General features: G+C 41.3%; 1 protein-coding gene across 3 annotated transcripts in view; it reads right to left on the bottom strand.

The window, feature by feature from the left end:
• The window catches only part of TRPC5 (transient receptor potential cation channel subfamily C member 5), a 97275-nt gene that overhangs the window by 37542 nt on the left and 33289 nt on the right, over positions 1–26444 (bottom strand). For all 3 annotated transcript variants that reach the window (XM_048960078.1, XM_048960079.1, XM_048960077.1), the window contains one exon: positions 11912–12433. In XM_048960078.1, the coding sequence (XP_048816035.1) occupies positions 11912–12433 (522 nt within the window). The remainder of the gene's footprint in view (positions 1–11911; positions 12434–26444) is intronic.

The raw sequence follows: 26444 nt of genomic DNA, 5'->3' as shown, positions 1-26444 counted from the left end.
CTCTCCAAATTGCATCTGATGTTAGTTCTTCAGATGGAGAGAAATTCACACATCATGAAAGCACAGCTTTAAAGATCAGGTTGGCATAAGGCAACGGAAATGGAAAAAGCCATTACATTTTCCAATCGAGCCCATCTCAACATCACTAAAAATGGCCTGGGGGAAATTTAAGCACACCACACTCAAAAAAGCCCTCCTAATGTCATAAACCACCAAATGTTGCCATTATTAAAGATAAGTCTAAGCACTTACCAATGCAGGATTTCACTAACTCGTCTTAGTAAAACTCATTAATCACAGTGTTAAAATTAGTAAATACTACAGCTTAGCTTCCACATGGCACAAAGACTACAGCTGGCTGAAATGCAGTGTTTTCAACCTGCAAAAACACTGCAATTATCTGGCTACTTCCCTGCATACTACTGCAAATGTCAGTCTCATCTTTGTTTCTAGGTGTTGTTACCAGAACCCGCTGGCTAAACCACTGATGGCTCAGCTCCTTAAAGACTGTCCAGCACTAGTGAGGCTATAGCAATGCACATAACATTCAAAACAGGGAAAAGCTCATCTCTAGCCTTTTTTAGGTGTGAAATGGCCTGAAATTGTAATAGAACTGTGGGACTTTTGTTTTCATTTATAATTTAAAATTTATTTACAAAGTTTAGGAAACAACCTTATTTTTATTTTGCAAATAGGTGAAACTGAGATCTGGAAAAGCAAGCTGACTTCTCCAGTATCACTTATTTGAAGGCCTTTCCTGAATATAAGTTCTGTCTCAATGTAAGTATGGTCCCAAAGGCGTTTTTCATCTTTTTTTTCAAAGCCTTTTCTTTTTGCTGTAGGTAGAAATACTGCATATCACAGTCTTTTATCATTTCACATGAACATACCATATGTGACAGGATTTGGTATCAGTTAAAGTTTCTGCACAGTGAAAAGGGAAGATCTTGACCGTTTAAGAAAAATTACACATTGTCCCGGTTTTGTAGGTGGTCCACAGTCAGTGGCAGATGTTCTGTACCAGGTGCTCTGTTTGAGAAGATGGGTATGAGTTGTATTTCTGTATTTCTTCAGCAGCTAACAGGCAGGGCTCCTTCTCATTATCTGACAAGAAGAACCTGTCCTTAGCTGAAGATGCAGTCATTCAGTGAGCAATAAGATGCAATTCAGAGTACCTTCCTTGTGAGGACAACGCTGTTCTGTGGGCAAGACGCTTCGTCTAGCCTCTGAAAATGGAGATAAATTACTCCATCTTTTCAAGAAGTGAGATCAGCAACTTCACTCACGATTGGGAAACTACTGAGGGCAGAAACTACTGCAGTATGAAGTCTTCTGTGTTCTTTCCTTTCCCTTTTTCCTTTCAGTCCTGCCAGGCTGTAACATTTGGCTTGCATCTGGATTGTGCAATTAGAGAATTTCATTCTCAATGTTCATCATACTCATTGTCACCTGATCCTCTACCAAGGGGAATGTTTTTAAGGGAAAACAGCAGCTGCTGGATGGAGTATCTTTTTCTTAATATCTAATCTTAACTGATGTTTTTATGTCACCTATATTTTATTTCTTGGGAATTAAATGCTTTCTGCAAGCTGTGCCATTAATATAAATATCAAACACAGAAATTATATTCCACCCCCCCTCCCCTTATCTATGGGGAAATCCCTTATCTCTCACAGTCAGAAGTAATTTAGGATCAGACACAGATGGGCTGAGATGTGAATGCCTCGGGGAGCATCTGAAATAGCTCCCTGATAGACATCACAGGGGCTGAGCACAGTATCTCTCTGCGTTTATTCTGATTATCGTGACGGCTGCCAACAGGCTCTTCTGTTTGGAGTTTGTTGGAGTTCTTTTCTGTACTCTTGCTGCAGACAGCGATAGTGAATGCTCTTCATAGATGAATAAGCACTAATTTGTAACTGCAGAGCCCTGTGTTAATAAGCAGGACCGAGTTCTTCTGTTAGTCAGCTACATCAGCTCCCAGTGAGGTTAACACTGAGAGCCAAATGTGGCATGAGAGCCATAAAACTAACTTTGGTCTCCCTGTCTGACACTTATATTGATAAGTTAGACTTCACCAATAGTGCTATACCCCACAGCAACTATCCAAAACAGAGCAGCTGGATGCAACACTTTTTGAAGTGTTAGCTGCATTTGGGGTTATTGCTATTTTATATAAGTTACTTATTTTATTATAAACATTATATTGCACTACATTAAATTACACTATATTACGGTATTATGTTATGGCTATATTCCATAGTAATTATCCAAAACATGGCAGCTGCATAGCGGCAAGGTTCCTGTGTTTCAGGGTATTATTATTTGCGCTGTCCTTTACAATTAAAGTTATTCTGGCTTTGAAAAGGCAGACTGTCACACAAACTGAGCTGGATTTTGCAGTCTGCGTGACAGTTGGGTAAATGCAGCGTCTGATGTAGTGGCATTAAGTATATATTTTAGCTAATTCTGTAAGAAATGTAGGATTCCTGTGAATCTAATTATATCATGGAAAAGATAAATGCCATTGCCATTCTCCACTCACTGCACATCCTGCCAAGTGCCTTATGCTCTCTCCCTGGGGCAGTCATCAGGGTGAAGATGTCTCTGAGGACACACACAGCCCCAGTTCAGGTGAGCAGATGAGGCCAGGCTGTGCAGCAGGACTGTGCCCCTCTTAGCCCATACTGACACAGCTCTGGGGAGCATCCTTCGCTTCCAAATCCTCCAGACGAGCCTGCATGAGTAGCACGATGCATTTCCATGCAACAGAAACACTTTTCTGCCTCCATTTTCTAACCAAGGAGAAGAAAGGAAACGTGATTGTTGTATCAGTTTGAAATTCCAGCGGCAATATTCAAAAGAGTTACATTTCTAAATTAGCTCAAAAGCAGAAGAGAGAAACTATCTGTGGCCTCATTTGAAGCCTGCTGCTGAACGCAAGCGAGCCCTGTGAGATCTGATATTCTACATAAGAAATTCTAGCCCCTCAAGTGTGCAGCGTTGAGAACAGTGAGATGAATAAGAAAATACTCTTTCTTAGCACTTTTTTTTAAAAGTTCAACCTTGTTAATGACTGCAAAGTTATTTACATTCTGCTGCTAAAGCATGAACTGCAGAGGGTAAACACCTAATGGTTGTTCATCCCGTTAATTAAGTACTTTCTGCAACAGAGAAAAAAGCAAAAAATGAAACAAAGAAGCCTGGAGGGGAAGCTGGGTAACTCAGCCATAGCTACAGACTGTAGTTCAACATTCTCCATCAGGCACTTCCAAGAGATCATATTTTTCTGTGTTTTTTTTTTATTTTTTTCCCCTCGGGAAATTACAGGATGATACCCTATGAAAACACAGCTGCTATTCACATGTATGTTACTTCAAACAGTGAAGCACTGATGCAAATCCAGTCATTTCTGTCATTAGAAGATCACTAGCTCAGCTGGAAGAGTCCTTCAGGAAAACCTGGTGCTACCCAAATCACTCAATCCCTCTGCTGGTGGATAAAACAAACTCCAGATCCTCCACAGATGAACATATGGCCTTAAATTATACAGAATTTTGTTTAATCTGTTCTTAGAATATTTTAAGTGACGATGACACATGAATCTTAACTAAAGGTCTCTCATTCATAACATGTCTTGATGGTAGCAGACATGAACTGAGTTCAAGCTGTAGCAGCTAGTAAGTCCCCTGTGATGTGAATGCTAGCAAAAGGTAAGACTGCACGAGTGCCAAAAACCTGCTACCATTCCATCAAGATTCATAGTTTTCATGAATTTATGTTGGATTGGTTTAAACATTTAAAGAGAAGAGGCTCTGTATATTCTAAGACGAAGGTAAGACCCAGTAAATCCTGGGTGCCCACACACAGAAGAAGCAATTAACAAAATATTTAAGCTTGACATTAAATTCATCTCTTCTCAGAGTGTTTAAATGTGTGTTTAGCTATAGATTTGTATTTATGGCTTCTGCCAGCAGGATTTAAGTGCAGGTGTAAATCCAGCAGCGAACTGCTGAACAGTGCTTCTGGAGACAAGCTTGCAGACTTTCTTATGTCCTCTTGCAGGTAGCAAGTTACAGGTCTTGCAGATGAACACTGGGAGCTCTCGCAGGCTTTAGCTGAAGTGGAGAAGATACTGACTTTTAACTAAAGGGTTGAGTTTATTCTCCCTAGTGAATGTTTAACATTTATATTAAAAAAGTGATAAGTAAAGCGAACACAAGAATTTTAAAAGTCATTCGCAAGTATTTTTAAACACATGCCTACTTTACCCTATTAGTGTTAATAAAAACTTCTAAAAACATTTTCTATTCTTTTCCTTTCTAGCCTGAGAAATGTCTGTGCTGAAACTATTTAACTTTGGTTTCCTTTTTCTTTCTACCTTACCTTCTTCTCCAATATCCAGGAGAGACCAGCATATTGAAAACACTTCTTGCATCCTTGGGAACCTCTGAAGTCTTGCTCTGCTTCTGAGTGATGCCACTGCTATGGGTTGAGGAGTACATACTCTGTGCTCAAGGATGTTTACCAAGTGGGATTTTGAATAAAGAACAAGAATGCAAAAATGGCAGTCTCAGCTTTTAACTGCTATTTTGCAGAAGATCTCAGCTGGGGGGATTATGGTTGACCCATCCATCCATCCATCTCACTTTCCCTGGAGTGAAGAACTGTGGTGTAACCATGTCTCCAGTCACAGAACATTTGGATGATGACGGATCTGATGCATACATAAGAGGCATAAGGGGAGTGGGATCTCAGTTCTTTTGTTTGTGGACTTTCAAACCACTCTTCACTGAGAGACAGAAGTGAAGATGAAATTCACAGAAATCAGATAATTAATAATGCTCATTTCTATATACAAAAGGGAGACTATACAGAGTTTATTGTTCTGGGCTATCATTCAAAGTGAATATGAAATAATAAGTTATACTTACTCTTGAAGACTGATGTAAAGCTGTTTCTGAAAGCCCTTCTAAACTTTCAGACAAGGTACAACTGAGCACTTTGCTTACAAATATCAAGAATGTCACTTTTCCTTTCCAGTTTCTGTTGTCTATAGAAAGCCAATAAATCACACCCTGTACTTTAACTTTTGGCTTCTCGGGCCTCTTCTCTTGCTAGCAAGAAGACTGATGGGATACATGAAGCTAAGGGAAATGACAAACACAATAAATCACTCTTGAATGCTCTTAAAACAGTGACAATCCCTTTAGCTTTCAACATACTTCCTGTCTTTGTCCAAGAGATCATTTAAGTCAGAGGCACAAGGCACCAAAAATGACTTCAAGAATGATCCAGGCATTTATTGCCTGATTCACATTACACTAATTCAAACAGAGTCCTTGTCCTTGACTGACATAACAGTCTCATGTTGTTTTTTAAAATCTCTGCATGACAAGATTAGTCAGAGATGATTTTGCTGTCAAAAGAGAGTCTTCTGCAGTTCTGTTCTGTGACAGCTGCAATATGCGCCTAACCTTCATCAAGTTAGAACATTTTGGTGTTACGTGAATAATATATCAAATAATACTGTTTCCTCAAATAAACATTCAAGTCCACTTTGTCAAACCGATGAACCATCAGACCTCTGAATATTTATTCTCCTTCTTTCAAGTCTGGCAAGAAGTCACACTTAAGCACTACTTCTTCTCATTTTTGTAACACAATGCAGCTGTATGGTTAATTTCCATGCTAATTTCCAAAACTGAATAAATAAATCTGACGACACAGCCCATATAGCAGTGGCTCCTGGATACATACAGAAAAATCTCGTCTTAAGGGTGCAAATGCAGATAGGTCTCCCCATCAGTCACTTCAAAGTCCTCCTCTTGAGACTGTTAATAGCAGCTCTGTTAGTACCCCATACATGGAAGATGTTGCAATGCGGTCATCAGTTTGATTGGACTGAGCCTGAGAAAAAACAGCTTCCTTTAGCAAAGGCCACTGTTCACACATCAGATGGCAACTTAGCTGCACACAATAATGAATGAATGCTGATGGAAAATGGAAGGTGACAGATGAGCATTGAGTGCTCCAGAAATCCCTAAACCTATGCTCAGGTTTATGGCGTAGGATAGAGCTGGAAACAGCATAGCTGCACCATCCTCAACATTCCCTCTGAAGGATACAGCTCTTTCAGGTTATGAGAAAAGGAAAAAGCTTCCACAAGGAGCAGCTTTGCCTGCCCCATCTAGTCCTAATAAAGATCTTTTCATGATGTTGTATGATTTCATTCTACAAAATTGGAAGTGCAAGCCTTTTTATTAATCTCTTCTGAGTTCTGCAAGCTCACTGAAGAGCTCTCTTTTTATTGTGCTCTTAAAGAGTGTAATAAAAATATTCAGCCCTGTATCATACTGCCAGTCAGTATGGCAAGAATGTGTGTGGCAAGAAGACAATGCCATGGGAGAGCAACTCAGCACCGGCTGCAAGCAAAGACTGGATCTTGACTATCTGTCAGGATACCTGAATGGCTTTCAAAACAGGTAAACAAGGTGCAGTAAACGAGCTTTGATTTTTATAGCCCTTGCACGGCGTTTTTCACACATCTGTGATATTTTTAAAAGCTCCTGTTACACACTAACTGAAGTGCCCTTAGAAATTCACCAGGTTTATGCACAGTCCCAGGAGAATGATGCTGTGCTTCTAACTGCAGCTACATAGCTGAAAGTCAGGACACAGCTAAAAAATATGTGGCATGGCAGGAATGGTTATTCATTCACTCCAGTACTGTTTCTCAGGAGGTACTCGGCTATGTAAATGACTTCGAAAAACGAACTAGAACTTCTGAAGCTCCATCCTGAAGAGAAAACAGCAAAGAGCACTGCTTCTGAATTAGAAAAGCAAACAATTCCATTTCTTTTCTGTACTTAGAGTACAGTCAGTAAAAGAGACCAAGGTAACAGTTTCTGAGAGGGAATTTCACGCAATCCTTTGATGTAATGCAGTGAAAGTGCTAAGCAAAATGGTCTCAGATAAAATACATTTTTTCTGAGTGCTTTGTGTTGTGCATGTTTCTTACAGATATATCAATTGAACCAACTACTAGTACTGGAAAAATAGAAAGTATTAAAACCCCACTACTGTGATGTTTTGAAGATGTGATTGACCTGTGATGGAGATCAGGAAAGTCTAAATATGGTGAATACATATTGGTGCTATCGTGGTTATCAGATTGTTATATACACTTCATGCAACTTGAAATTACACCTCAAGAAGTAATCTGCTATTTTAGACTTGATTAGTTGCTGTACTATGGTTGCTTTACAAGACTTTGGCAATCTAAAATACATTAAAGGACACAGAAATTATATCTGCATTCAGCCTGTTTCTATTATTTAATACAGTGACAGCACACTGTAATACAACTGTGCTTTAAATGACTATCAAGATCTTAAGACATGACTTTCCTCATCTTTTCTTAGAAATCCAAACAAATTAACAAATGCAGAGCTAACGTGGTGCCAGAACAACATAGTGAACATTGATCCCCAACAGCTGAGCTGTGCCTTTTTGTGTTAAGCTTTCAGCACCTTTTTTTCTTCCAAAATTAGTCATGAGTACAAGAATTTCAAGCTGGGGAATGTAAGGATGGAGCACAGTCCTGCCAAAAAGGACTTGGGTGAACTGGTGGGAGGCAAGCTGGCCGTGAGCCAGCAATGTGCTCTCAGCACAGAAAGCCAACCATAATCTAGGCTGCATCAAAAACAGCAAGGCCAGAAGGGCGAGGGAGGTGACCTGCCCCTCTGCTCTGCACTGTGAGACCTCACCTGGAGTGCTGCATCCAGATGGGGAGTTCTCAGTACTCAGGAGAGACGTGGAACTGTTGGAGTGCATCCAGAGGAGGGCCACAAAAGTGATCCCACGGATGGAAAACCTCCCTGCGAGGGCAGGCTGAGAGCTGGGGCTGTGCGGCATGGAGAAGGGAAGGCTCTGGGAGACATGAGAGGGGCCTTCCAATGTCTAAAGGGGGGCTCTAAGAAAGAAGGGGACAGACTCTTTAGCAGGGTCTGTCGTGATAGGAAAAGGAGAAATGGTTCCAAACTAAAAGAGGAGAGATTTAGTCTGGATGTAAGAAAGAACTTTTTTACAATAAAGGTGGTGAGGCAGTGGCACAGTTTGCCCAGGGAGGTGGTGGAAGCCCCGTCACCAGAGACACTGAAGATAAGATTGGACCAGGCTCTGAGCAACCTGATTGAGCTGTAGATGTCCCTGTTCATTGCAGACGAGTTGGACTAAACGATCATTAAGGATCTCTTCCAACTCAAACGATTCTATGAAGATAAATCCCTTATACTACAAAGCATTTATAGGAAAGCCTACTTTTCTCTTAGTACAAGAATTCATATGATCTCATGAAGATTATTTCTTCCAAAAGTGGAACTGAAGAAGTCTGGTTTTCACTGCCTGCCTGGGGGGATGCTTACATGGCAGTAGTACTTACCTGGATGGAGCCTTTGCAATGAGGCCAATGTTAAAAGTTCTGAACCAATGCAGCTTCCCTCAGCAGCCAGCCCTTGATCAGTCTTCTGTGAAGACTGAGGTGCTCGTGCCAGATTAAGATATGAAGTTTCATGTACCCTGAACATGCTCATTGGATTCCAACCAGGGAACAGGGAGCTGTATTGATGGCAGGGGAGACTGCTAATTACTTGCTAAAATTAACATACAAGAGCAGATTTTTCTCCAATAGTTAGGTGCCAAAACATGCAGATAATTTAACAGTGGAATTTCAAACTGCATCAGCAAGATAAGCATCTAATCTCCAACAGGTTTTAAGCACTTACCCAGATTATTCTGTTTAAAATCTGATCTCCTACTAACCTGCATATTTAGCAACTAACTAGCTTTGAAAACCTTTCCACCAAGGATTCCGTTTGGAGCAAGAACTATCCATAGGTGTCTAGGTTTTCCCATCAAGACTTTTTTTCTGTCCTGTATCTTCACTTGCTCGAGATCATCAACCTGCACCAGGACTTCCAAGGCTGCTATTTTTCTGTATCTGGAGCAAAACTGGCACCTACTTTTCAGTATCAATGTGCAAAGGAAACAAAAAAAGGCACAGTAGTTTCAGCTCAAATGACCTGGAGAGAAAAACACTGAATAATGTCTGGTGAAAAGTACTCTGAATTCCCAGTCTACTGATGCTGATACAAAGCAAGAGTAAGTCTGAGTGTACTCTCTACTCCAAAATGTACAGTATAGCACCTCCATCCAAAGGCAATGACCTGTTTACCAACTCCCTTTAAAAACAGCTTCACTACAAAAAATCTAGAAGTTGAACATACCTGCTTGATTAAGCTGAAATTGAATAGATTTGTATTTTGTGGGATTTTTTGACATTTATTTCACTCAAAAAGAAAAAGCTGCAGAAAATTTTCTCTTGCAATTCATCTAAAATCAATGTGAGATCACACATTCCTTGTTGATCTCCTATTCCATGTTGAATATAAAGAACTGCCAACTGCAGTAACAATTTACAGTCCCAGAAAATAACTCACATTCACTCTGGATTTTCATCTATTGCTATTGGAGATTTGACTTGTAAGGTTGTCAATGCTAAGATATAAAATAATTCTGCGGAACAAGATGATCTTCTACAAAGTCTGCCATTTCTGCAAAATTGCCTTTCATGAAACCAATCGTTTCCATTTCCTACCTTGTCCCTCACAAAAATTCTCTTAGTCTGATACTTTTCAGTCATGATTAAAAGGCATTTCTCAGTGTCTCCCCACTAAATATTCGTACTCTTTTTTTTTTTTCCCAGAAGCTGGCAGTGACATTCGTATCTTGCTTGGTATTTTGTATCGGACCAATTAAGACTATGAGGAAACTACTGCAAGATTTTGTTGCATAAAAACATAATGCTTCAGGCTGCATAAAACGCTTGTGAATAAGCAGATAGGATGAGTGGTTCAGTGGTGCTGGTTCCCTAAGCACCTTCATTCTGTCCCTGCCCTGGTAACAGCATTAGCTGGCAACACAGTTTGTGCTTACATGCTATTATTCATGTGCTGGAATTGTCATGAATATCCCACAAAACATGGAACTTGTCCATATGTTTGGAATTCAGTCAAGTATATCCACCCCCATCTCCCTGAAAATAAAGTAAAAGGATGAACACTGTCAAGCAAGCAAGCTTATATTAAGTTTGTTACATGACAATAAAAGAACCTCATGACTGTTCAGCACTACATCTCAAATGCAGTGAACCTCTTCCAACTTATGATATCTTAATATGAACACAAGATGAGGGGACGTCACAAATTTGTGCTTGGTGTCAATAGTGAGCCAGAACTCTGACACAATACCAAACTGTGCAGTGCTGGAGGTGTCCTGCTGCTGAAGGGCACACATGAGGGTTATGTCTGTGGCTACCTGGACAGTAAAAAAGAAGCAGTTTCCTGACCTTTTTAGATTCAAGGAATATCTGAACTGATATACTACACTACAATTCTCCAGACTAATTCTTCACTACTTGTTTGTGTCCCTAATGCACTTATGGTGTTACCTAGCACTGTCAGCCGGCATTAAAAGCAGAAATTGACATGAAGAGCAGTGAGGCCAGTGATACTATACTGAAATAGACCAGCAAGAGCAGTAAGTGACCACATGTTACATTGTAGAAAGCCTGAGGCTTCACCTCCAGTTTGCTGCAACAAGAGGCTGGCACTCAAGAGGCAAAACCAACAAAAGGGAAGAAAGGAAAATCTGCATCTTTCACTCCTTGACTGTTTTACCTCAGGTGACAAGAGCAGCCTTTCTGGGAGGTGGAATGTATCTTATCAGACTGTTCCCATCTGGGTCAATGTATAAAAAAATAAACCCTCAAATACAGGGAAAACAGTGAGAAGAATAATGTGCAAGCTTTTCCACCATTCCTGTCACCCTCCAGACACAGAAAAATGTAATAGACACTGAAATTCACTTCCTCAACCAAGCAAACCAAATTCCTCTTTCAGATAACCTACGAACATTACTGGCCAATAGCAATATATCATCTATTAAACTCTGTCCAGGTTTGGAAAGAGAAAGAAATTCCAGAGCCAACTAATGAAACTGTGTCAGCATTCTCTCTGGGTTCATAGCCTTTATTGAATCAACTTGTAAATCTCTAGATCTGCAGGGCTTTTGAAAGGCTCAGTGCCCTTTACCCATATTATATCTTTCCTTTCTGGTAATGAGGGCAGAAGTCTGATTTGGGAAGTGATCCTAGGACCCTGGAGACACAGATGAATCAAGAAGCAAGAACCTACCTGAGATGCTTCAGGTGTAATGTATTTGCATGATTGAGATCTACTTCCTAGCATCACACAAGCATTTTCAACTAAAAAAACACCTCTGTTAATGTGGGAACCTGAGACACTGAGCACTGCTTTTCTTGCGCTGCTTTAGCCCTTACAGGTTAGTGCTGAATGGGTGCTAGGAAGTGTGTGGTGGCTGGAGGAAGTGGAGAGTGTATTATATTTTCTGAAGTCAATATCTCTATTACAAACCCTTCTAGTCTTTGGTTCCTGTCTAAAGGGAACAGTTACTGGGAAAAGCTTTCAGAGCAAACAAACCCGTAAACTGACGGTTGTTCTTTGTGGGGCTGGGTTGCAATGAAAATGGATTCAAGTATCTTTGAAACAGAAAATGCCAGTGCCATCGAAACCATAACTTCCTGCAGCAAGTTCCACTCCTGCTGTCAGATTCCAGTCCTGCTAGCAGATTCTCACTGTCACAGCAGTGCACCAAACCTCTGGGCTGCGACTAATCCATGTGCACTTGGTTCTCCGCTCCAAATCCACTCTTACTGGTTCCCAACTAGCAACCATGTCTTTCCTAAACAAACCTATGGAGACTTGGAAAAGGCATCATTTCATCAGATATGTACAGCCCTCACTAACCTTTGCATTCAGATGGCTCTTACCTCTTTCTGGTGGTACTTTATTGCTACCTTTAGTTTTGCCAAATCATGACATTTTTGGGGGTCCAGCTCTTCACTTTGATCATCTCTGTGATTGAGAATAATCTCTAATTCTCGGGAACTCCGTGCTTGATCCAAAAGGTCCTTAGCAAATCGCTTGCATTGCTGAGAAAGCTCTTCATATTCAGCCTTGAACTCATTTTCCACTTTGCTGAGCTCTTTCAGCTCCCAGCCCAGTCGAAACGCTGTCAAGATGGGGTCCTCACTTGATAAGGCAATCAATGAGGGGCTGGCTAAGGCTTTGTAGATGTTCAGCCTTGACCTGGAATGCCTCAGGCTGTCCACCTCCGAACTGGAGACACACTCCACACAATTGCATCTGATCTGATGTGGGCGTGGAATAGTTACCCGTCTTTGGACAAGCAGTTTGATGATTTCATAGTTGTTGGTGTGAGCCGCCAGCATTATTGGTGTGATATCTGGAGTGAATTCTGAAAACTGTGTGTCCATCATCAAGGTTGGAACCTACATAAAGGGAAAAACCATGGTCATATTTCATTCGGGACAGCAGAAAAGTGATGTTCCTCCTTCATACTGGTATACTTTCAAAGTGATCCCATAATAAAACAAAGTTTTTATAACACCCTATGTGCCTTAAATCCTTATGTTCATGTGTATGCATACAATTCTACTCTGGCAAAATCATCTTGCCTCAAATCTTGACTCTCTGCCCCCAGAACAGGATTAGGTTGGTGTAAAAGTAAGTCACAATCCCAATGAATGCTTTATATGTGAACTCAGTCTGAAATTGCTACTGGTTCATATACCAAAAGGAGAACTTTCATAGGAGAAAGGAAGACAAAGGCACAAGTAATTACACAGGAAGAAAAGCCTAGAAACACTGCATACATTCCCGTAACTATCATTATTTCCATCATATACATGCATTAGCAGACCAGGAACCTACTGGCAACAGGCACTATACAAACCAAACTGAACTCTGGTCCAGAGTTGAGCAAAGCTCTTCCTCACCTTTTCCCTACTATTTTTATTTGAAGTTACTTTTCAGTGGAAGGATACATTACATAACTGCCCTCAGAATAGATTTGTTTTTATTTTAATGGGTTTGAAAAAAAATTTAAATGTAAAATTAATGAGCCATAGTCCACTACAAATAAGACACTCCAGGGTGTGCATTATTCAGCTACCGTTGCACTTCTCAAAAGATGAGCTTAATGCATACCCTGTTGTGTCTTATTGCTATATGCAGAGTGCAAAATTAGACCAAATGCTCTTACATCCCAAGCACACAGTGTGTTTCCATTTGCAGCACAGGCAGCTCTCTTTGTTGTGTGTTAATCATTACTCAGGCATACTGTACTTCATGTGCCCACCACTCCTGCCCCGGCAGCTGGCATCCTGCTGCTCAGGGGGTGATTGCTGGTTTTGGTGAACAGTAGGTCTGCTTCCCCTTGCAAATGTCAAAGGCATTTCATAGAAACAACTGTCAAAGAGTTCTAACGACAGGAAACATTACTCAGTCCGTAAAAAAACAAGAGTAAAGTAACGACAATTAGCATGTAGCAAGCAGCTAGCAATCTTTCTGTGGGCTAGATGTAAGACAGGTTGTGAGACAGTGAACCTCTGACCACTGAAACTGATTTCCCTAGGAGTGAATTGCCTGTGTAGCACTAAAATGCTGAGGACTCCTGGGCAGGTGCTGATTAATAAAGCTCTACATGCAGCAGGACTCAGCCTATTCACCATGCAATGCTTTCCCAAAGGCCAGCAGCACACTGAGGTATGGGGTCATTTACTGGAGCAGGGCACACTGGGAGCCTAGAGGCATTCCTGGAAATGCTATGAGTTTGCTACCCCAGGGGCAGCATATGAGGAGTTAAATCACACACAGGGGCAGTCATTGGTAACAAGGCTCTTCCCACAGAGGCAGTCAGAAGGGAATCTATAAATACAACTCATGGCAGGGAAAACAGAGAATTGTAGTGATGGTTTTCTGCAGGTCATGGAGGGCTTGGTGTCTCTGTGCAAGGTTGGATAATGGTATTTTAAGATCTCTAGTAACAAACTGCTGAAAGCAGCTCTCTTTGTAAGGTCTGTGACATTCTTTCTTTTCCTTTGCTTAGCTGGTTTAGGTAGTTTTTTAAATGTCAAGAGAAAGGTGCATGTTCCTCTTTTCTTTCTCTCTCTGAAGTGTTTTTAAGCCCTGCTGCTTGCATAACTGCCTTTATCTTTCTTCTCCTCTTTCTCAGTCAGTTGCTGGCTGCTGCGTTCAGAGCCTCTGCCTCAAAGGGAAGAGCGCTCTCCCCATCTCTATCACCCCTATTACTGTCAAGTTTAATCTTGTTTTCCTGTATGGAAATTACTGTACCCAGAGCTGTAAAAAGAATTTTCAGCTTTGTACAGATGAGGTATTCTTGTTGCTCAGCAAAGGGAAAAAGCCTTGTAGACAAGGTGATAATGTTACAGGTGGGGACAGGGCTACAGGTCTGAGTGTGTCTGCTACTGTCCTGCTCCTGAGGCTTCCTAAACCTGGATCCAGGGCTCTCAGAAGAGTTGTCTCAAGGCATGGGATCAGACTGGGGGTATCTGCCAACTGATCTCCCATCCCTTACTCTGGCTGCTATCACAAGCCCTACCCTCACGGTGAAGCTCTGCTTTGGTAGGAATGAGGCAGCCACTCAGTAAAAGATGTATTTGCCTGGGCAGCTTGCAGCACTTTAATTAAAAGGACAAGAAGGGCAATGGCAGTGCAGAGAAACAGGGGCTCTCTGGAGCCTGGAAACAGATCGGCCTAATGCCTCACATTACAGGAACTGAAGCTCACTGCTGATTATAGCAGAACAGCAAAACAAAGCAGCAGAACACAGAGCAGGAACTGTGTAAGGGATGGCTGCTGTGGCCTCTTCCCTGTGTCTAGGTGACCCAAGGACCATGCACTAGCCAAAAATGACATGGCTCGCAGTGATCATTTTTGTTGTTGTCTTGCACAGCTCTTTGATAACTTGCATCTTAATGAACAAACTGTCATGTTTTAGAGATGGGGCTATGCAAGGAAAGCCTTTGCTCCTAAGGCTACTGTCACCAGAGGGGCAGCAGATTTAAAAACAAGATGTTGTAATTGCTGATGTTTCTCCTGCACTACTGACAGGTTGAGTTCATGTTTAGATCAGCTTTTTCTGTGTCTTGGGTTAAGTTAGAGTGATGGAAGCAGAAGAGGAATAAATTATTTCACCCTCAGAGGTCTCTGCTAAGCTTTCCCAAGGTTATTTTCATTAAGTGACCTGAATAACAAATTCTTTTCCATTAACCTTACCAGCTGACACAAGCTGTTAAGCTGAGTCCTTCAGAACCTTACTGTCAGTGCTTGCATAGGAGCATGTGCCACCCCTGTAGTTTATCTTAGTAATGTTCGCTCAAGAAATTGATGCCACTACTAACAACTAGCAATCAAATGCTTGGTACCTTCTTTTTTGGATTAATCCTCATAAATGTAGGCTGCTCAGCACTATACCACTGCTTCTCTGAACGATACCGCAGTGAGTGAAAAATCTCATTTAAAATGGAGGGGAGGGTGAAACAAGCTTAGTTCTGTAGAGGAGAAGAAGCTGGAGGATTACCTCACATAAAAGCACTGTTCAGTATGGCAGAGCTCTCCTCTGAGCAAAAAAACCAAAAGTTTTCTGCTAAATAGCACGCTGCTGGAAAGAAGCTCTGGATAGGAAAAGCAGGAATCACTGCTCAAGCTAGTAACTAGTATGGTGTAAAAGGGGAAGAAATATCAAGAAGAAGGAAAAAACAACAACAACAAAAAACAACAAACCAATCTGATACTGAAAAACTGAAGGCTGTGATTGGCCTTTTAACAGCTTTACTTTGGTCTAGATCTAGAGTAGTATGAGTGCCTCCAGAGCACAGCGTCTGGGTCAGAGTGGTGAGAAGCAATCCAGCTGAGGGGTTCTATGCTGCTCAGCAACGTGAACCAAAGCAACCTGAATGGAGGGGACAAAGAGATACCTCAGATGGAGGCAAAGTAAATATAATGTTTAAACACTGAAGAATTTCAAAGCAAGCTACGGTGCTTATACAGTATCATCCACTTCAGCAAATAAGGACAAGTAGGTGAAAAAAGCTGTTCAGGAGAGAAACTTGCCATCAGGTTAACAATATTCAGCTTTGATGAAGGAGCCTGGCTCTGTCTACTATTTGAGAATGACTTTCTGTTTGTCTTCAGCCTCTTTGTACTGACAGTCCTCCTAATTACAGCCTGGTAACCCTACTACCAAGTCTCCTCCATGTACAGGGCTCCACAGTGCTCACCCGGACTGCAGTGCTTAAAACTGCTGTTTCCCCAGGTAAAACCCTTAGTGCTCCAGGCCTGAACTGAACAGATCATGCAGCAAAGCCTAAGCACAAACCCCTTCACTCCCAGCTCTGTTCATCTGTCAGCAAGCTTCTTGGGTCAGAGGCTGCTTAAATGTGCATCTTGTTTTGAGATGCACTGAAAATGTTCATTAGGAGTGCTACTACTTCTACTTGTTACAGATGGAGTTGACACATTCTCAGGCTATCTCAGTTCTGTAAACTAGCACCATACCTGGGCCACTGTAACAAACGGTGAGTATAACCACAACAAAATGTAAATATACTGGTCAACATTATTTTCAGCTAGGATAACCTTTTGATTGGGCTCTGATTATAGAAATTTCTCTAAGTGTCAAAACAATGCTTTATTAAACAAAACAAAGTCAAACAATTTCATGGAAGATTTAAATGCAATGCAAGCAGAAACGGAAGCTTGGTTAGTTTTTTGAGCAAAGATTACCTATTTGCAGTTTATTTTTCTGTATGCAGCCCTATGGGGGAAGTGCATACACCACCCATGAGCATTGTAGCACTGTACGACAACTGCTGTCATTCTAGAAAGATTTTGTACTACGTCAATTCAGCATGAGGCTCAGTGGTCAGAAGGAGCTTTAGCAGTGACTATTTTGTTCAGAATCGCAGTCATGTGGCACTTTGAGACACAGCTCTATAAATAGAGAATGAGTGACAGTGTTGCTAGACTGCAGATCAGCCATGTTACCAGCAAAAGTGTTGTGGAAAAATGTCTATTGTGGTGGTGCGACCATTCTCAGCTTGCTCCTTGCCTAAGCCCAGAAACAAACTGTTTCATGGACAGAACACCATGGGCAACTGTGGGGCTCAGGGGAAAATGCTGCACACTTCTAAAAACCCAGGCATCCATTTTAGGTGGTACAGTAATGTTGATTTCAATAACTGAATATCTTAATCAGGCATTCCTTGGGAGACATCTTTTATTACTGAGAATGATGGCAGTTTCTATATTTAAAAGGGTGTTGTCTTTTTTAGCTAAATAGCAATTCACCGAATATCATTTCATTAATGAAATATATTGAGCAGCACAAACTGATAATGAAGTAATGTACTTTAAGGGGTTTTGTATTGGTTACGAGCAAGTTCTTATCTCTGGCATAAAGACTGCTTCGTGCAGACATATTTTTGGACAAGCTCTGCTACTGCTGATGTATTTTGGCAATTTCAAAAAAGCTGTCCCAGGATGCCCAGTTGAAGAAAAGTGTCCTTTTGATCCGAAATGTGCTTAGTAACTTGTATGTACACTAAGTCAAATAGTCTCGGCACCTTGTAGCAAGCTAAACACTAAGATAAGGTTACTAGATGAGGTATGTTAACATTAAAATATGTTTCACTGAATTTAAAATTACTAGGCATAACACATTGTTACTGAAATAATGCAAAAAATTAGGCTTGTGATTCTTACATAACCAAACTTTGTTCATTGCAACCAATAAACAAATGCAAAATACATTAATCAGAAGTTTTAATTCAGCTTCTTGCTTTTGTGCTAAAAAAGCTGAGACAGACCCATGAGATTGGTTATCAGAGCTAAGCCAAAACCCAGTGCATGTGACTGTGGCAGAGCTGCATCTGAGCCTGCGTTCAGCCATGCGTTCAGGGAATGCAGCGCAGCCAGAGATTGTCAAAAGATGTCACCACTCTTATGGCTCATGCTACATAATTTTCTCTTCTTCTGTGGATTAAAAAAGGAACCCAGAGAGAAGCCTTTAGAATGAAAGGATTTTGCAAAAATGCATTTAAATGGCCTGAGGCAACTCATTCCTGCGAGTGCACTTTCTTCTCCAAAGCACTGCCCCTTTCTCATGCAAGCGGGGGAAACAAAATGAGGAGGTTGATGATTAAAACTAAGAGTGCAGCCAATGTAATTTGTTCTCCAGATCACAGGGATGCTTTAACAAGAGTCAGACGGTTTGTACTTGAATCTCTTGTATTTAAATTAAGATCTTGAGATCCAGATTCCTGTCTTTCTCTAATGAAGTGCTGAATCCAGTAGGAAGAGTAGCTGCGTCTTAAGACCCGATTTTGCTCTTGTTCAGAGGCGGAAGACCAGATGGTGGTGTGCCATGAGCAACTGCACCCTCTTCTGGCTGTGACTTTTTTCAGCAGTTTAAGAGTGGTGGAGAACTTGACTGTTCATTATCCATTTTGTCACGTTATCTCTCATATGACCAACCATCAAATAAATCTTGGTTTTCTCATATGCTTTCATGGCTTGGGGCTTGCTGAATAACAATACTTGCCCAATTAAAACCAACAAGGTACAAAAATTCTGGAATATTACAAGTCTGGACCTTATTTAAGCTGCTATAGAAAACGTGGCATAACTGAAATGTTTGCTATGGATCTATCCCTGGCCTCACCAAAATGCAGCAATTCCTGGCCACTTGCTAATTTGTTTCCTGAGACCCTGCGACACCAAGTTGGCTACAGATCTAGTATTGCTTCCAGGAGTAATCTGAATTCTCTCCTTACGTTCAGATAGGCAGACCACATCGTATGCCTGAAGCAGTTTTTTCCCCATTTGAAACCATAAACCTGTTTACTCATTTTTCACTACTTTTCATTGCCATTTGAACAGTTGCTCTGTGGCAGGAGCTGCTGTTTTGTTGGGTTTTGTTTTGTGGGGTTGTTGTTTTTTTTTTTTTAACAGAAAAGACCTTGACGATTTTTAATTTTGTTTTTACGCCTGGAAGTTAGTTTTGTTACAGAGCTTGCTTAATCCAGTCCTGTTAATTTCTCAACTACACTGAAGGCCTTGAATGTCACTGTCTCTTACAGACTTTAAAAAAAAATTTACGTAGAAATTCTCGCCTGACCTCAAACGTGCTTAAACACAGTCCAGAGTTAGCTCAAAATTTGCAGGCTCTGCTTTCAAAGTCTTCTGTTTTATTATGACCATCTTTCAAACATTTTCTAGATATTTTTCCTGAGAGGGAAGAGTTGTCCAACTTTTTAATTAATTTTATCTGATCTCTGTATTCTTCTTTTCTGACTTAGTGGTAACAAGGACAAGATGTGCTAGAATAGTCCAATAATCATGCCAGCTGTAGCCTTTCATATCATCTTTGTACATAAAATGTCACCATTTCACGTAATTTATTACTGTGTGGATGAGAGAGGTTTCAGGGAGTTTAGGTGAGGTAATATGTTGCTAACAGGGCTGGGAAATGGGGGTGGAGGGTTATGTTGCTACTGAATCATATAACTTTAAAGAATAATTTAAAAAAAATCAGATTTCATCGTAAGACAACATCACAAAGCAGAATGAGTGCATCTGGTGGCAGCCTGCGCTACGTGATGCTGCACAAAAGACATCTTGATGCTCACAAAGCAGGTGGCTGTTTCCCTCCATTTTGACTTTTAGGTCATGCTTTTTGGCATCTGTTTTTTACTAACCAAGAAGACTGCAAATTCCGAAAAGCTCCCAGCATTTGTGCTAGCAAAGAAGTGACAACCTGGAGAGGTGGCACGGTCCCACACAAGACTGAAATCTGTGTGGTTGCAATCCTCCTGTACTACTACTTTGGCAGTGACAGCCTTTGTTACTCCTACTGCAAAGTAGATGAAAACACCAAGCAGATGATATACCCCTCCTGCTGTAGAGGCCAGCTCTAGCTTGTATGTCTGCCTTAAGAATCTCTAAGTGGAGCACACAGGTCCTCACTCCACAAGTGAAGTACCAACAGTGCATGTGACTATGAGCCTCTTGCAGGCCTAGAGTGGTTCCCGTGTGCTTTTCCAAGGCAATGATGGAGCAGAGAACTCAGATGTGCTGGGTTCCCTCAATGTAACAACACAGGGTTGACCAGACAGAATACTTTTGTTCACAGTTGATGCCTTTTTAATTTCCCCCACTCTCATTGCCTCCAAAAGGCTCTCCTCATAACAGCCTGATCATCACTGCTATATCCCAGATCATCACAGGGATGAACAACACATAAAGATGCTGTTCTAACTTGCACACGCAAGCACAGCTACATTCAACAGCCTAATTGGGGTTAGGGGGCTCCTACTAAACAGTTCTGCATTTCTTGATAAATCCTAGACATCTGCTACAGGGGAACCTGTAATTTCAGTTCTATTTCCCCATACAAACCAGCTTCCCCCTGACAACGTGTTACCACTCTAGCAGCAGGCAGACTCCCCAGCACATTCAGGTTGGTGAAGTCCGGATAGTCATTTCAAATGCCCTTTCTGGGTGCCAGAAGTCATGCAGACCAGAGGCAAAAATGCGCTCTGTGACGCTGAAGTACTGATGCAAGGGAGCAGCTAATGCCGTAATCAGGACCCAGGAGCAAAGGGTAGTGAGTAAACAAGATGCATTCTTGGATGCTAAGTGGGTAAACAATTTTTTTTTTTCCCCAGAATTTAACACCTTAATCAGCACATCTATAGAGAGACCAAAGGCTTATGTAGCAATCCAAACAAGACTATTTTTCCCTAACACTTTGCTCCAGGCAGTCCATCCATACACTGATATCACTCCCAACTGAAAACACACACGTTAGTGCATAGAACACTCTCTACTTGCAGGATTTCAGACCATCAGTAGCCAGTTCATTGCACTGCATTTCTGCTTTTATGAGCTGTGCTGTTAGCAGCTGAAGCAGGCAAGTACTGAGATCACACCCATAAATGAATAAAGAAAACTGCCCGGGAAGCACCTCATATAACAGCACTTCCCTGACTCTCTCAGCTGTCTATACACTAGATGACAAGTACAACATGGCTGTGTGCGCTGCAATGCAGTTCTTGGACTAACCCCACCAGCCCCCCTAGGAGCTAATAACAGACCTGGTGTTGATCCTGGCAAAGGAGCCAGACTTATTTGCTGCTGGCACCACAGCCTGCAAACCTCTGTTCTGATGCTGCTCATTAGTTCTGTGATAAGGCACTGAGTTATACTGTTTTTGCCTTGCACCTTCTCATAGATTTAAGATTATTCTGGGAGGAAGGCACTGGGGAGGGAGAAAAGAGATTCCCAGTTAGATATAATCATTAACTGAAGCGATCTTTGATTTCTCTGTTTAGTTTAATTAGATGGAATTCATTTTGGAGGCAGCCGCTGATGTCAAAGGCATGTTAACTATAGCTGTGAATTATTACTGCATCAATAAAAATAATGAAAAGCCTGGATGCTGGCAGAGCCATTAGCTTTGGAGCAGTAACAGCTAGTTTTCCATTTTCAGACAATCTTTCTTCCTTATAGTGCATTTCAAATATTTTCATACTGAGAACCCAAGGCTGGTTTTTCTCTTTTGCTTCAGTTTTTCATTACCTCCTCTGGCTGCAAGCACATCCACCCAGGTTCAGCATTCCCCTTTCTGCACCTCCCATTAACATGGAAACAGCTGGTCTGAGTCATACCAAAGGGCACAGTATCTGTACTGAGTCATATCACCTTGCCTCTTACCTTCTTTGTTACTGAGTTTTTGCTGTGGAGCACTGTCAGATCAGGTCAAGCCTATGCACTTTCCTGATACAAACTTCTGGGTTTCAGGAACCCAGCACTTCAGCCTCCCTAAATTAGCTGTTCCTGTAAAATCATGGAAGAACATAAATGCTGCTTGTATGTACTGACCAACACTGCAAAGGGGCATTCTGGCCTCGTTTTGATTCCTTTGCTGTACCCCATGCCTCTGTAACACCCTGTATTTGCTGGCACACGCCTTATCCATGATGCCCCAGAAAAGGAGTGTACATGCAGAATATGTTAGCACTACCAAACAAGACATCATCTCCAGCTAGTCTGTATGAAGAATCCTCTACCTGCATCCATCCTCAGCTCATGGGTAAAGAGTGAGTTCTATAAGACTTAGCAATTTTAGACAGGAAGTCCATCCACAAGTCTCTTCTTTGCCTTTAACTATAATAAGTATCAAGGAAACCGACCTTTTAACTGCAGGAAATGAGGTAATATTTCTCATGGCCACAAATCCTAGGTCCTCTGGTCCTACCACAGGCACCTCCGTGCACTTTGCCTGCAGGTAACACAGATCCACAGTAACCACTCAGGCAAGCCATAAGGAATATCAGCAACTTCTAAAACCCTTCTCTGATTCTCTGCAGAATTTAACTCCTACATAACTGACAACTGATCTGCTTCCTTCGACGTAAAAACTCTTGTCAGTGACTGCACAGGTCTGACAGTGCTAGCAGGGAGCTTAGACATCCTACATCAGCAAGTTTGCAGAAGTCATGGGCTGTTGGTAGGAAGGATTCAACTTTGCACTGGACTGTGCATAGAGGAAGAAGAACCCTATATGAGTAAGAAAACTCAGTTAAACCACACTACATCAGAAAGTTACTGGATATGGACAAGAACAAAGTGGTTTAATGCACCACTTAATTTCTGGTTCACAAGAGGACAGTTTCTTCTTGGCTGCTGATCCATTATATTTACACTGATTGCAACAGATTTTCACTCATTAGTTCATCTAAAAGGGGATTTTTGATGTCAAATTTTAAGTTTGAAAATACTATCAAGTGTATCAACCTTATATCAGCAAGTATCTGAGGATTAGCAACTAAGACTTCAAAACTTGCCTCTTATTCTCTAGTTTCCCCTCTATAATGGTATCCAGGGCTAGTTTCTTGTTAAGTTTCTTCTTTTGAAAGACATAGAGATAGGTAGCTGTTGAAATTCCACTGACTTATAAGGCCTTTGGACAGTCGCTACAAATTGAATCATGGTCATAAATACTGAGGTCCCTTTTCTTTTTATTCTCATTATTGAGGAATTGCATTTGTAGTCCCATCTGTGAACCAGATTAATTCGAAACCATCTGCCATGAGCAAATTGCTAATTTGGGCAGATACCAGAGAGATGCTAGTATCTTCCTTATGTAAACATTTGATGTCAGCTCTGATTGTTGTGAAGAAAACAGCTACCAATAAAGGTGCTTATGGCCACACCATGCACATGGAGTCATTCAGACAGCTGATTACTGCCTTCTTAAAGAACAGAAGTGGCTCAGCAGTCAGCACAGATTGTGCCCATTGCACTGCAAATACCCACTGTAACAAGGCAAGAAACAATGCGAGATCTGTGCAAGCTGAGCGAGCTGCCCTGTGAGCCGTGATGCATGTTTAACTGGGAGCCAGGGCCATGTTGCAGAATTCACACAAGAAGCTATTGAAAATTCCTGAATGTTCCTAAGACTTCATCAGAAGTAAAAAGGAAACTCTGTACCGATTTCAGCGGGATTCAAAAGTTGCAGAAATAAAACTATTATTAATGATAAATTGAATATGATTTAAATGCATGGGAAAATGTGAATTTTCAGCCTTATATTTCCTCTTCCTCCTTAGAGCTGTTTAGGTGCAGACCACAGCCTGGCTGAAACCACAATCCAATGTACTGATATTTGAATGGCCAAAAAAATTTCTAATATGACTTCCAGCACAAAAACAACACACCAAACTTGAAAATCAAACAGATGGGGAGACGGAAGATTTTACTGGGAAGGAGAATTTTTTTCACGAGGCTTCGTGTACATATATATTCCCTCACTCCTACAGCAGTATTCATTTCAAAAATGAAAGAAGTCACTTCATATTCCCTATTAACTCTAAATCCAGTGGCATATGTGAGCATGACTGCATGGTCTTCCTGTGACAGCAAGAATAGATACTTGAACCATAACAGCTCTTATCTACCAGAGGTGACAGCATCTTTCCCAACATCAGTAATTTCATTAGCCACAGAGCTGTTCTGACTGTAACTAGTGAAGTTTTCTCCCCAGCTTTTTCAAGAGACTCTAAAAACAACACAAAAACATGCACTAAGATGTCAGGACCAGGCAGAAGATTTGAGGAGAAAAGTTCTAAAAGAAAATATATCTACCTGAACACATCACTGTTCAGCACGCTCATTTATCTTGTGCTTTGTAGAGGTGTTTAGTGAAGGGCTGATTTGTGCTCCTGCCTCTCACACACTCTACATGTAAACAAAGTCACTTCTTCCCCTCCCAAGACACCCCTTACGCAAACGGCTGCAGTGCAGGAGATTTCTGTTGTTATAGTTACTGGCTATGACTTACCCCTGCCATTGTCACAGTATTTTCAGTAAATGGTGCTTAAACAGCAGCATAGCAAAGGTTTGCGAAATGACGACTGCTTGCAGTCCTTCAAAAACAGGATGTGAACATCTCTGTTGCATGGTCTTCTCAGCTATTTCTAACTGTCTCTTACATCATGAACAAGACCCAGAGTCTCCTACACAAGGAACACAACAAAGGTCACTTCAGATATAAGAAGATTTTCTGACTTCTGTTCCCTGGGAAGGTCATCACACAAGAGAAAGCAGAGCTCTTCCCCTCAGGCAGATGGAGAGCCAGGTCTGCAGTGCCCAGGACACATCACCTTTTGCAGGCTCTGTAGTTGGTGAGCCAAGCTTTGAGGTTAAGTCTGAATGGGAACACAGTGTTTTCTACCCCTTGTGCTGTGTTTGGGTGCATCTTTTGTTATCTAGCTATCTAGATCTTTTGCTATTTGTAGCCCCACAAGAGGCTGGCATAATGCAACTTGTGACATTTTCAGTTGGGGTTGCAATACAAGGATAAGGTTGTGGGAATGAGCAAAATAAATGCCTGTAAAATGGATTGTGCTGCTCAGCTGCCTTGGAGATGCAAAGAATAATTAACTGAGCTGACATGAACAAGCACAAAAAAGAGCAGCTCCTCATGCCTGACAGTTCAAGAAACAAGATTTTGGTATGGAGGCAAAAAACAACCTCTCAGAAGTAGAAAATAAGAAAATGGGAGCTAGTAGGTTTTGGCAAGCCCCAGGCTCTGTTAGATGAAGGAGGAGGTGCATTTTGCATTTAGGAGCACAGTCAGAAGATGCTTCCTTTTCACTTCTGCCTGGTGTACAACAGAGACAAAGAGCCAGCCCCAACTGGACACAGGCTGCTACGCCTCAGCCAAGGAGCTGCCTTCACAGGTTTGTTCAGGAAAACTGAACCTTACGTAGGTTTCATGAACAGATTAACTTACACCTTATATACAAGCACTTTTGCTCAGACAAGAAAGTTATCAAAGTACCAAGTACCAATATTAATTATTTTACTATCTTACAAATTCCTCATCCAAGCAGAAACTATTCCAAGATATATGAATTTTGGTAATTACTCAACCAAAAAAAGCAGGTTTCTGTATGTTTTTTAAAGATATGAGTAATTGATTAGGAAATGTTGTGCTAATCTGATTTAACAGGTGCTTTCTGTGAAAGTAATTAGATTTGGGATTCCCAAAGGACTTTCTGAGAAAGGGTCCAACAAAGATAATTACTGAATGTGTGCTGATACTAGTCTCAAATTAGCCTTAGGAAGTCACATTCTAAAAGCTCTCATATATTAGTTTTGTGATTTGACAAGCTCACCTGTGCATCCCACCTTTGCTTAACTAAGTACTTCTTTACAATTGCTGTAGTATTGACTGTACATGAAATAAATTTTAATTACCATCATTGCATGGACTATCAGTGAAACTGGAGAAGTGAAAGGCCAGTCCTGCAGCCTTCTGCTGACAGCATTTCCTGCAGTCCACAGAAGACCACAAACCATAAGCTGGAGAAGTAAATTCTGATTTCCACACAGGATCATGCATCAAGCCAGCACCAGCTGAAAATTGTACCAATGAAATCTGGTCTTGCAACTAACCTTGTAAATAAAGCTGAAACTGGCTCTGCATCTCTTCTCCCACACATATTCCCCTTCAAGTTGTAAACTTTGCAGCAGATATAAAACTAGCTAGAGAACGAAAGCTTCACACTGGTAAAAATAGAAAAGAAAAAGACACAGGCCTACTATGAAATGCATCACTGACAGAGAGATGCTGGAGATCTGGGGGGTTGGAGCTGCATGATCCTTGGGGTCCCTTCCAACCCGGGTGATTCTGTGATTCTGTGAGATGAGACGCAATACAGCCATCTTATTTCATGGGCGTCTGTTCCCATCAAGTTATGCCACCAAGGCTTTGAATTTGATTGGACAGAAGTTGTGGTGTTCAAGAAATCTTACAGAAAGCCACAAGAATCCCATCTCTTGCTTTTCATGATATTTTAAGAGAAACTTGTCATTAGTCTGCAACAATTATTCACAGTGCCTCATGCTACC

Source organism: Lagopus muta, chromosome 13 (assembly GCF_023343835.1).
Source record: "Lagopus muta isolate bLagMut1 chromosome 13, bLagMut1 primary, whole genome shotgun sequence".
Lineage (NCBI taxonomy): Eukaryota > Metazoa > Chordata > Aves > Galliformes > Phasianidae > Lagopus > Lagopus muta.
This window is presented reverse-complemented; position numbering and strand designations above follow the sequence as displayed.